Source organism: Mustela lutreola, chromosome 12 (assembly GCF_030435805.1).
Source record: "Mustela lutreola isolate mMusLut2 chromosome 12, mMusLut2.pri, whole genome shotgun sequence".
Taxonomy (NCBI): domain Eukaryota; kingdom Metazoa; phylum Chordata; class Mammalia; order Carnivora; family Mustelidae; genus Mustela; species Mustela lutreola.
In genome coordinates, this window is record NC_081301.1 from 34,957,362 (window position 1) to 34,970,274 (window position 12,913).

Below are 12,913 nucleotides of genomic sequence, written 5' to 3' on the forward strand. Positions count from 1 at the left end.
TTGGGAAGAACATAAAATCCCTTATATCTGCAATACATGATTGACAAGTGCCAAAAAGAGAGTTAAATGAAGCAGTAAAGGAGTTCAGGCAGGTCAGAGGAAGACTCAACACAAGATCATGAAAAAGGTGGCTTTTTTTTTTTTTTTACAGAGTTTTGAGACCTAAAGAAATAAAATCACCTCACCTATGTAGTCATTTGGGGTATACTGGATTCCATTAAGAGAGCTAACCACCTCTCTCTGAGAATAATAAAAGTACAATTTGCTAGTGCTAGAATAACTTAAGTTGCAACCTAAATTAACTGAAGGGAAGACTTATTATATTACAAAGAACCACACCCAGCCAGCAAATGATGTGAAAGGTAGAACTTAGGTAACAAAGAATCAGACAGAAGACATAGACTCATGTGAACTCTTAGGAATGATCCAGGTGCTTTCAAAAATGTAAAGCTTCTCTACCATTCTAAATGCTCATGACAAAAAAAAATGAGACAAAGAAGACAAAAATAAAAAAACTTACATGGTCACAACAAAGTCATATAAGGAATTTGAATTACATAAGCTATAACTACTGCTCAAAACAAACCTAAACAATCAACATAAAGGAGTATCAAAATATTCATTAAAACATTTCATGTCTATAATATAAAGTATAATATATCCTCTTTCAGAAATCTTAGTCCCAACAATATTTAAAATTTTTATTCACAACCCAAGATACAGTATCTTTTAAAAGCACTTGCATATACATAAATTATGTAAATAAGCATACTAAAAAAGACTGGAAAGATGCAGTCAAATAAAACCTATAGGTAGTAGGTTCATAGATAAGTTCTATTTTCCTTTGGCTTATCTGTGGCTTAAAATTTTTCTGAACAGGGTGCCTGGGTGGCTCAGTGGGTTAAGCCGCTGCCTCCGGCTCAGGTCATGATCTCAGGGTCCTGGGATCGAGGCCCGCATCGGGCTCTCTGCTCAGCGGGGAGCCTGCTTCCCTCTCTCTCTCTCTGCCTGCCTATTTGTTATCTCTCTCTGTCAAATAAATAAATAAAATCTTAAAAAAAAAAAAAATTTCTGAACAATCAGAAATTACTTTTGTGGGATGCCTGGGTGGCTCAGTGGGTTAAGCCTCAGCTTTCGGCTCAGGTCATGATCCCAGGGTCCTGGGATTGAGCCCCGCATCAGAGGGTCTCAGCTCAGCAGGGAACCTGCTTCCTCCTCTCTCTCTGCCTGCCTCTCTGCCTACTTGTGGTCTCTCTCTATGTCAAATAAATAAAATCTTTAAAAAAGAAAGAAAGAAAGAAAGAAATTACTTTTGTGAAAAACAGAGGGGAGGAGAGGATTATTTCAGTGCCATGTTAACATTTAGATTTTTAGGGTTCAAGTTCAGAATTTCCCATTTTCTTCACCAAAAATATATATTTATTTACTTACTTACTTATTTAAATTTTATCCCCCCCCCACCAAAAATATTTAAATCATAAAACGTCTTTCCTCTGGCTCCCTGACACCAGTGGTGTATCCACTCATGAATGGAGCAAGCACAAGGCTGCTGAACGAGGTTCAATCCATTTAGCCTATGACTCTTGGTTTCAGCTCAGGTCATGATCTCATGACCATGATCTCATGGGTGGTGAGATGGAGTCCTGAGTTGGACCCCAAGCTCAGCAGGGAGTCTGCTTGAAGAGTCTCTCCCTGTGCCCCTCCCACTATGTGCACGCACACTCTCTCTCTATATATATATAATAAATAAATACATAAATTTTAAAAAAGATTCTCCCTCTCTCTCTGTTAAAAAAAAAAAAAAGAGTAGTCGGTGTTCACTCAAAAGTTCCATCATTTCTGCATTTCTCTCCCTCTGCCTGAAGCTGCCCCTGCTTGTGCTATCAAATAAATAAATAAAATCCCTTTTTTTTAAAAGATTTTATTTATTTATTTATTTATTTGACAGACAGAGATCACAAGTAGGCAGAGAGCCATGCAGAAAGAGAGGGAGAAGCAGGCTCCCCGCAGAGCAGAGAGCCCGATGTGGGGCTCAATCCCAGGACTTTGGGATCATGACCTGAGCCAAAGGCAGAGGCTAAATTTAACCCATTGAGCCACCCAGGTGCCCCTAAATAAATAAAATCTTTAAAAAAAAAAAAAAAAAGGTTCTAACATTTACCTTGATGTTTGTGAGTGGGGTGATATTGGCTAGTCCACAGGAAAAAGAAGGAAGCCTTAAACGAACTGGTCTTCCCCGAGCCTTCTTGGCCAGAAGAAGAAGATAGGTAGCGGTGAGGTGATCATACTGCCACTGGAAAAAAGAAAATCAAGTTGTTTAGAATAGTAAAGTTAGTTTTCAGAAAAAATGATTTATTTTATATTATTTTTTTTTCCATTCAGGAAAAAAAAGCAATCCCCTATACCAACTCTTTTTCTCTCACACAGTTTCTACTCCTCAGAGGGAACCCCCTCCTTTTTTTTTTTTTTTTAAAGATTTTATTTATTTATTTGACAGATAGAGACCAGAAGTGGACAGAGAGGCAGGCGGGGGGTGGGAGGGGGGAGACCAGGCTCCTAAGAGCAGAGAGCATGATGTGGGGCTCGATCCCAGGACCCTGAGATCATGACCTGAGCTGAAGGCAGAGGCTTTAACCCACTGAGCCACCCAGGCGCCCCAGGGAACCACTTTTAAATACTTATAGCTATTTCTTCTATGTTTCTCTGTTGCTTATACAGCTTTAATTTTTTTTCAGCTTCAGATATTATCTATGAATTTCCTAGTATGGGAAATAAGGATTTAGATCTACTACAACCCCTTCCTGCCCCATACATTCTGCTTCCTTGCATCCTCGTACTATAATTTTATCACAATTTTTAGTTAAATCAATATTTACACTATCATGATTATGTAAACTAGTATTAACAATTGAATAGGGGTAATGTTCACAATATTTCATTGGTACCCTGACTCTATGCAATTAGAACAGAAGCTGAGAGGGGAGTAGGGTCCTGGGGCACCCTGCCATGAAGATCATGAAACTTTTAAACACTGGGTCCCAGGGGAGACAGGAGGGAGGTGCCCAGGGGACCTGAGGGATGTGGTGGACAACGAACGGGGAGGACATTCTGAGTAGAAATTCTTTACTAATGAGTAGATAAATATTCTAATATCATAACAACCAATATGGAACTGCAGCTAAACCACAGGGGGTACTACCCTTGTATTTCCTTCTTTTGTATCTTGGTTTTTCCTGAAGTTAAAAATAAAAAAGGGGCAGCTGCTTGTCTTACTAACTCAACTCCACACTCCCCAGCCCTCTTCATCTCCCCTCAACACGTCCACACACACCAGCTCATCTGTTCCCTCCAACATCGCCCCTTTGGAGACATTCCACCTGCTGTCAGCACTCCATGCTCCACTCTTGTCTGGCTTCTTTCTCAACCTGCAACTCAACTGTTGGTCTAGGGATTCCCTTCACATCTATTCTACAATGTATCCCCAGTTTCCCAGATCCTAAATATTCCTCTTTCTTGGATACTTTCTTGTCTGGGTGGAATACATCCTCCAGTAATTCCCTGAGGGTGGATGAATGGGAGGTAAATCTTGTGCGACTCTGAATTTATGACAAATGACTGCATTCCCTGCTCACACTTGATTCTGGTTGGGCTGAGTATAGAATTCTAGGATGACAATTATTTTCACAGTTTTGAAAAAATTGTTCCATGCTCCTCTTATTTCTAGTACAGATACTGAAAAATCCAAGGTCTTTCTGACTCCAGGCCTTTCTTTATGATCTTTTGGAAACTTTTTTTGGGGGGAGGGGGAGTCTCTGGAAACTTTTTGAATATTCTCTTTTCCCCAGTTTTCTGAAATTTCACTTTGTGTTCATCTATTTTCATTCATATTTCCAAAACCTGGCTAAACCCCTTCCTTCTTAAAAAACTCAGTTTTACTGGGACGCCTGGGTGGCTCAGTTGGTTAAGCAGCTGCCTTCGGCTCAGGTCATGATCCCAGCGTCCTGGGATCGAGTCCCACATCGGGCTCCTTGCTCCGCAGGGAGCCTGCTTCTCCCTCTGCCTCTGCCTTCCACTCTGTCTGCCTGTGCTCGCTCTCACTCTCTCTCTCTCTGACAAATAAATAAATAAAATCTTTAAAAAAAAAAAAAAAAAAAAAAAAAACAACTCAGTTTTACTAACTTAGAAACCATCAGTTCTGGAATATTTTTTCTTGTATTATTATTATTTTTTTATGTTTTCTTCCCTTCTTCTGTTTTATCTTCCTGCAACTTCTATTATTTGTATGTTGGACCTTTCTTACCCATTCTCTTCTATTTGTTCATCTATCTCTTTGTTCTTTGATTCTATTTTTAAGAGGTTTTCCTTTAATTTTACTTTCAATCATTTCTACTAAGCTTTTCATTTCTGTGGTCATATCTTAAATTTTCAAGAGCTATCTCTTGAAATGTTCCTTTTTAGTCATCTTATTCCTATTTCAAAGAAGAAATAGCCTTTCTTATCTCTGGGAATATTAATTATCACTTCAAGCCATTTTCTTCCACTCCCTGCTTATCTTTTATTTCTCAGTATCTTTACTTTTCTTCTTTCTCCCCCACCTCACCACCCCCACCATTTGTTTTGATCTCTGATTTTCATGTTAGAGGCTTTCCTCAAATGTGTGATAAGCTTTGGCCGCCTATCTCTACTGAAAGATGAAGAATTACAAAGCACAGTTAATTAAAGGCTTTCAGTATAGTCTGAGGCTGCTCATCACCTTGGGGGCTTCTCTCTACGGTGAACAGACAGGAATCTGAACTCCCAACCATTAGTAGAGTAGGTCCTCTCTTTGGCTTTTCCCTAGAATTGAATCTTCCAATATTTTCCCCACCCCCACTGCAAACAGGATAAAATCTTGGTTCCAACATTCTCAGGCTTGAAGAGGGAAGGTGTTTAGAGATAGCAGTTCACTCATGAATATGAAGACTGCATGTAGCTATGCATTCGTTTCAGAATGGCTCATCACCCCCACCCAAGCTGTGTATGGTAGACGAGTTCCTCTTGTTCACTGTCTCCCATTTCCTGCTGGGGTAAGGAGGAGGTGGATGTCATGCAGCACAAGGTAGAGAAAGAGATCTGGGGTCCAAATGCTTCTAGTACAGATTTTCAACCGATCTTCCTATTTTCCACCCTACTTATTTCCCAACTTCAGAGGCTCCGAGTACCTCTAATTCCTAAGTCTTTCTGGAGCCTAAGGCTCTAATCAATTTGCTTATTTTCTTTTCTTTCCCACTGCAGACACTTAACTTTCAGCTTTTTCTAAAATGCTATGTCAGATGCCGCTTCTCTATTTTATAACTCCCCAAATTTTATTGACGTAACTTTTTGTCTCCTCTTTTATCCTCAACATCCTTGTGAATTTTTTCTTTTTATCTCTTTATTATTATTTTAGTGAGATTTTAGGGAAGTGTTGTATGTAAACACACCTGTTCAATCCACTATGTATAACTAGAAGTTTCTAAATAATGGACTCATAAAACTAGGTGACTCTACCCTACAGGAGTGTTAAATTTTAATAAATTAAATAATATTTAATGCATGTATCTCCTCACAAGGCACATGATCCAAAAAGGCCTACTACCAAAAAGGTGTAAATAAAAACTTATCACTAATAAATTTTATCAGCTAATATTTTAGATAGCCACAATCAGCATGTATCTTTGAAATCTATATAATGGACCTATCAATCTAGTGGAAAAAGTATAAAATTCTGTGATAAATTATCAAAGAATGCTGCCTTTAATCCAGACAGGATGGGTTGGAAGGAAGGACAGAAAAAGTTTCATAGAGAAGGTACTTGGAAAGTGGATAAAAACTATACAATCACAATCACTCTCCAGTATGAGAGTCCTACCTTTGTAAAAGAGATGCCATACACTGATTACAGACAATGGCTCAGAAACAAGTTGCCACCTCCTTAGATTGTACACAATACCTGGACAGTTTTAGATGGAGTCCTCTCAGCCTGCCTGGGAGTTTTACAACTCTAAGCCCTCTTTATCCCGAAGCAAAAAAGCATCCTTTTAATAACTTTTTTGCCATAGCCACTGCACACTACTCATTACGATTAGACACATGGAGGAGTTGTGTGTTCAATAACAGATTAATTGGCACACTAGCTACACTTTCAGGTAACATCATCAGTCCACAAGTCTAACACAACCCATGTCTCCAGCAGCTCCCTGTTTTGAAAGTCAAATGTCTGAAAGTAAAACAACAGGTCTATCTATCATAAAGAAGGCTCCATTCCTAAAAAACCGAAACATTCTAAAATCCCCAGTTCTTGTTCACACAGACTACATGTTAGAGAACTGCCCAAGCCCTTGGGCTGAGGACAGGCAGTTACTGGAACAGAGCATTTGAGAAATTGAGGAATAGCTCACTGTCCTTCCTGAGCTTGGCTGTGAGGTCCTCAATCTTTAAACTTTTGCCACCAGAATACAGGGAGATTTGCACTGCAGGGGTGGGGGAATGGATTGATCTGAATAGGTTCTCATAGGCATGTGTAACCCTAGTGAAGTCCCCCTACCAGATGACTGACTGCTCCCACAATTCACAGTCACTCACAGCTGGAAGGAGAGGGGAAAAATAAGGAATGCAGTCAGGTGGAAGGAAGCTCTAGTACCACTACTGTGAGTCTCAAGAGGGCCATGGTGAGATAGTCCAGAATCATAACACATATGAAACTCTAACTTCTGCATATAAAAAGCAGTTTAGAGGACTCATGTATGGGGCACCTGGGTGGCTCTGTCAGTTAAGTGTCTGACTTTGGCTCAGGTCATGATCTCAGGGTTCTGGGATCCAGCCCTTCATCTGGCCCCATGTCAGGCTCCACACTCAGTGGGAATCTGCCTCTCCCTCTCTCTCTGTCCCTATCCCAACTCTTGCTCTAAATTTGTCTCTGTCTCAAATAAATAAATAAGGTCTTATTTATTTAAGTATAACAGACCACAGATAAATAAGGTCTTATTTATTTATTTATTTGAGACAGAGACAAATTTAGAGCAAGAGATATAATAAATAAATAAGACCTTATTTATTTATTTGACCCAGAGAGAGATACAGTGAGAAAGGGAACATAAGCAGAAGGAGTGGGAGGGAGAAGCAGACTTCCCGCTGAGCAGGAAACCCCACGTGGGGCTCAATCCCAGGACCCTGGGACCATGACCTGAGCCGAAGGCAGACGCCCAAGAACTGAGCCACCCAAGTGCCCCTAAATAAGACCTTTTAAAAAAAGAGACAGAGCTCATATAAATGATATAAAAGTGGGAGTTCAAGGAGTCAAACATTTGAGAATAATATTGCTTCTCTCTCTGCACAAAGATCAGCAGCACCATACCAGCATGGATCTCACTAAACTGGTTTCTCCCTGTCCTATCTAACCAGCCCCCCAAATAAAGGCAAAGCTCCCAAAGTGCCAGAAAAAGTATAACAGACCACAGATGACCTCAAATCTGGATTCCCTGAAGCTATTTAAACTGGAAAGTACTAGGACCAATGTGAATTCTCTTAGACTACCTAAACCAAGATTTCTCACCCTCAACACTATTGGCCTTTGGCCTGCATAATTCTCTCTTATGAGGGCTATTCTGGGCATTGTGAGATATTTAGCAGAATCCCAGCCTCTAACCACTAGATTCCATTAGCATGTATACGTACCCATGTTGCGACAACCAAAAATGTCCCCTGAGAGGCAAAATCACTCCCAGTTGAAAACCACTGACTTACACCAATGCTTCTCAAGCTTTTATGTACATAGGAATCACTCAGGGATTTTACTAAGATGCAGATTATTCTGATTCAGTAGGTCTGAAGTGGGGCCTGAGAGTCTGCATTTCTGACAAGCACCAAGTGATGCTAATGCTGCCAATCAGAACATACTCTGAATGGCAAAAATTTATATTAGTAGGAGTTGAGAAGTATTACTCTAAATTTTTGCCATTTGGGAAGCTATTAAAAATTCTAATGTTTAGGCCACACACCAAACCAATAAAATCATAATCTCTGGGGGTGTGACCTAGGCACTGGGATTAGTTTAAAGTACCCAGGAGACTCTAGTGCTCCGATAAAGTTGACAATCTCACATTTAGAATGCATAGCCTATCCTACTCATCCCTAGGACTGGAAAATAAATATAAAAAAGCATTTTAAAGTGAGGGAAGAGTACAAAAGAAGAAAAACTATTACTTTCTTCACAGCATTCTTGATGTTGTTCAAGTCTAGCTTTTAGAATCATGGAGATCTTTAGAGAGAGTAACACCAGAAAACAATCTCCATCATGCTTCATTATCTACTTTTTCTGTAACAGAAGTAAATAATTCCTATTTCCATTTCACTTTTAAGTTTGAAAACTATGTAAAAACCACATAAAGGATACTATTTTAAGAACTTTTTTCAATAATTCTTGAAATTCCAACATGGGGCTCGAACTCACGATCCCAAGATCAAGACCTGAGCTGAGAACAAGAGCTGGACACCCAACCAAGCCATCCAAGCACTCTACTAAGTATATTAGCTTTAAGATTCAGATTTTAAGTCTGTTAATCTCAAACCAAATTTTTTCTCAATAAAATGACAGGATGTGTGGGACTAACTGAAATATCCTAGTTAGAAAGGACAAATGGGAGAGGGTGCTGGGATACAGATAAAACTGGCAAAGTGTCATTAACTGTTGAAACTAGATGATGATTACATGGAAGATCACTGTTAAACGATTCTATTCTACTTTTGTAGGTGTCTGAAAACTTGTAAAACAAAAATTTTAAAAGAAACCATATGTATCTGAAATACAGTCTTGTATTAAAGATCATCCTAAAGAAAGTCATACTTTTTATTTTAAAAAGTTACTTCAATGGAAACTTCAAATTTTCATTATAAAAGACCTTGCAATAATTCCCAATTCTTGACATTCCTTTAAAGGCATTATCCAGGGAGCACCTAGGTGGCTCAGTCGTTAAGCATCTGCCTTTGGCTCAGGTCATGACCCCAGGGTCCTGGGATCAAGCCCCTGCATCTGGCTCCCTGCTCTGCAGGAAGCCTGCCTCTCCCACTCCCACTCACTCTGCTATGTGCCCTCTCTCACTGTGTCTCTCAGTCAAATAAATAAAATCTTTAAAAAATAAAGGCATTATCCAGGGTGTCTGCATGGCTCAGTTGGCTAAGCATCTGCCTTTGGCTTGGGTCATGATCTCGGGTCAGGATCTAGCCGTGTTGGGCTCCCTGCTCAGTGGGGAGTTGCTTTTCCCTCTCCCTCTGCCCCTCCCCCCCTCACTCATGCTCTCTTTCTCTTTCTCTCAAACAAAATCTTTAAAAATAAAATAAAGGCATTATCCATGAAAAACTAAATTATCATTCTGTTTTCTACACACATTCCAGAACCTTTGCTTATTATATCATTCAAAAGAAATCCTTTATACCTTCTCACTGAAAAGAACTGTGACTTAACAAAGCTTTGTTTAGTAAAAAAAAAAAAATTTTTTGGCTTAAAGCCTTTACCTTGCAAATTAAAAAAGAGAAAAAATACAATCATAGATGATGAAAGACACAGTATTAAATCAGGAGCAAAGTTAGGCACAATCCCTGCTTCAGGTTAGATTATACTCAGAGTCCGCAGTGAGTACCTCCATCTTTAGGAAAAAATCTAGAGATTGAGCATCTGAAAGAGCTAAAATAATCCAACCCAGAAATCATGATAATGATTTCATAGATTTTGGTTCATAAGCTTCGGGGTGATGTGATGCTACAAGGTTGCTTTTAAGTAAGAAGAAAAGTGTTTCGCATGTACCTATTCCTACAGCAGAATCATAGTTCCATGTTAGAGAATTTCAAGGAGTAAAATCAGAACTCTGTCAATTCTCTGTGGACTAGTATTTTCTGTTTCTTTATTTTTTCCCCACTATAATTTTCTTTAATCAATGTTATTTTTAAAAGGATATCCAGCATAAACAATGAATTTTGGAACACACACAAAAAAAATTCAATTAAATTTTTAAAAAAGAGGATATCCAGCGGGCATGAGAAAAGAATTGAGTGAAAATCATACACAAATATATTATTTATACCCAAGATAAAATCCTAGGTCTGAAAAATGTTCTACTCTTTTTAATGTACTTTATTGGTACATTTATTTTATCAATAAACAATAAAACAAAAGATGTTATTCTCGAATTCACACTGTACTTCTTACCAATGAAATTAAATCCTCCATAGTCTGCCTGTTATTTCTGTGATGTACAGAAAGTTCTGTTACACAATCTTCATCGAGGTGAATAAGCTACAAAAAAAATTATAAACTTTATTAACAAAAAATTACCAACATATTTATTGTTTTCAAATCTTAAAGCTAGCATAATTACTTTGTAATATCAAAACAACAGGAGTTCATCAAATTCTTAAGTAGGAATAAACACTTTCCATAATTTGTAAAGGTATCAGCAGGTGACAATAAGCAGTCCACAAAGAAAAACCCTTGCCTCGCCCTTCACATCCCATCATCTGCTGATTAATTCTTAAAATTATGTTATGTAGCCAAGGCACTCCATCCTCCTTCCCCACTGTAAGACCTGCATGGCATTTTCTTCAAGGAACAGTCATCTGAGCACTAAGATCAGTGGCTCTCCAACAGGCTGGAGAAAAGAGTGGCTTGGACTTGTAGCACAGTGCACCTCAAGCTACATTTGGGTTTAGCACCAATCCAAGAAGCCCTCATGATGTTAAGATGTTAAGGGACCTAGTGAAGCACAACTTCAAAAAGTGAGATAGTTTTTAGATAAGCTTTATTTTGCTGAAGGAAAGAAATTATCCAAGTACTCAGATCTATCTATGAAGGGCCAGAAATAGGTTCTGAGAACTAAATCTGAAAAACTGAGAACCAAAAGGCTGAAGGGTCCTGGACCTTGAACAGGAGTTCAGAAAATCACAGTGGAAGAGATTCAAAAGGAATGTGATTTTAAAGTCATCTCTGCCATGTACGAATTCTCTTCACAACAACCCCAATAAGTGATCTTTCACTTTCTGCCCTAAATTCTCCGTTCCCGGGAATCAGAACAGCTGGGATGGCTAGCTTCTGCCCTATCCCCTAAAATCTGTCTGCCTATGATCTCCATGCAGCATCACTACAATCTGACAGCTAATGGACTTTGGAATTAGGAAGACCTAGGTTTGGGTTGTGAAATCACTAAATAACTGTATGACCTTGAGTAGGTTATTATTCGTCTCAGAGCCTCAGTTCCACCATCTGCAAAGCAGAAACAGAAGCTGCCTTGCAATACACGTAACATATGTGGAGAGCCTAGTACATCTAAACAGAGTAGACCCTCAAAAAATGATTAACTGTTTTTACTAACAGTCATAATTTTACTTCCTCCTTGGTGTAAGAGCTTTTCAGAATTTGAATATTCCTAGTATAGAGAAGTTTTATCTTTTCTAGTTCCCTTAACCAACATGTTAATGATTGCCACCTCTTGCCATCCTGGACCTTTCTTTAGATCGCACATTCTAGGTTGTCCCTGACCCTCAGTGTGAAGTGTTCAGAATCAAACATAATATACCAGGAAAGTTCTGCCCACCACTAAGCAGAGCAATATCCTGAACATTCCCTTGTTCTGGACACCACACTTGTTATAATGGATTCAAGAAAAAATCATGCTGCCATCATGAAAATAGAGGAACACTAGAAACAATGACCGGCATCACTGGCTGGTATAAGCACAACCTCATGGGTTACGGAGAACATGAAGACCACAGAAGCTCATACTTACGATACTATATGAAAGTTCCAAATGCTAAGATAAGTTTCCACTGTGTTGCTTTGACCTTAGCAGGTCCCCCTACTATAGATACCCCCTTTAGGAAGGTCCCAACTTCAGAAGCTCAGACACTTTATCACCAGTTGGGCATCTTCTTTGACACCAGTTGATGTGACTACTGCTCAAGGAGAAGATTTCTGGGATTCCCCCCATAATCTTAATGTTACTCTCTTAAAAACAGTGGTGCCTGGGTGGCTCAGTCAGTTAAGCATTTGACTCTTGATTTTGGCTGGGTCATGATCTCAGGGACATGAACAAGCCCCACGTCAGGCTCCACACTTGTAGAACCTGCTTAAGATTCTCACTCTCACCCTCTCCCTCTGCTCTTCCCCTGACCGGCTCTCTCTTGCTCATTTTTTCTCAAAAAACAGTCTCTTAAAAACAAACAAACAAACAAACAGTCTCTTAAAAACAAACAAAAAAACCTTTCTATCTCTCCTAGCCTCCTGCTTTTACCACAAGGTGTATGTGGGAGAGGAGGGAAGGGTAGAAAGGTGTTAGCTTCTTTGTTGGACTCCTGAACTGGAGAGGTTAAAGAGTAGGGTGGACAAGACTCCAAAGTCTGAAACATGACTTATCTCAAGTTTTCCAAAGAGACTCCAAACTCGAAAGAGAAACTTTGGGTTTTCCAAAGAGATCTCTGTCTGTCAAATAAACAAATAAAATAAAATCTTTAAAAAAAAAATACTAGCAAACCAAACTCAATACTTTAAGCATAGATAGTCCCAGACTATCAACTTGACCACGGTGCAAAAGTGATACACGTTCAATAAAAACTGTACTTCACACTTTGAATTTTGATCTTGTCCCTAACGATATAAGGTAAGATACACTCTTGTGATGCTGGGCAGGGCAACAAGCTGCAGTTCCCCATCAGCCAGTGATCGTGAGAAGAAAGAGCCAATACATTTACAGCCATTCTGTACCTACACGATCATTCCATTTTTCACTATAGTACAGTAATCAGCAAGTTACACGAGATATTCAACACTTTATTATAAAATGGGCTTTGTGTTCAATGAGTTTGCCCAACTGCAGGCTAATGTAAGTGTCCAGAGCATGTTTGAGGG

General features: G+C 39.2%; 1 protein-coding gene across 1 annotated transcript in view; it reads right to left on the minus strand.

Annotated features, from left to right (window-relative positions):
* MELK (maternal embryonic leucine zipper kinase) overlaps nt 1–12,913 on the minus strand; it is a 99,966-nt gene that overhangs the window by 33,458 nt on the left and 53,595 nt on the right. Inside the window, exons 11-12 of the mRNA XM_059142699.1 lie at nt 10,223–10,309; nt 2,162–2,293 (exon numbers count right to left, since the gene is read on the minus strand). Coding sequence (XP_058998682.1) covers nt 2,162–2,293; nt 10,223–10,309 — 219 coding nt within the window. The remainder of the gene's footprint in view (nt 1–2,161; nt 2,294–10,222; nt 10,310–12,913) is intronic.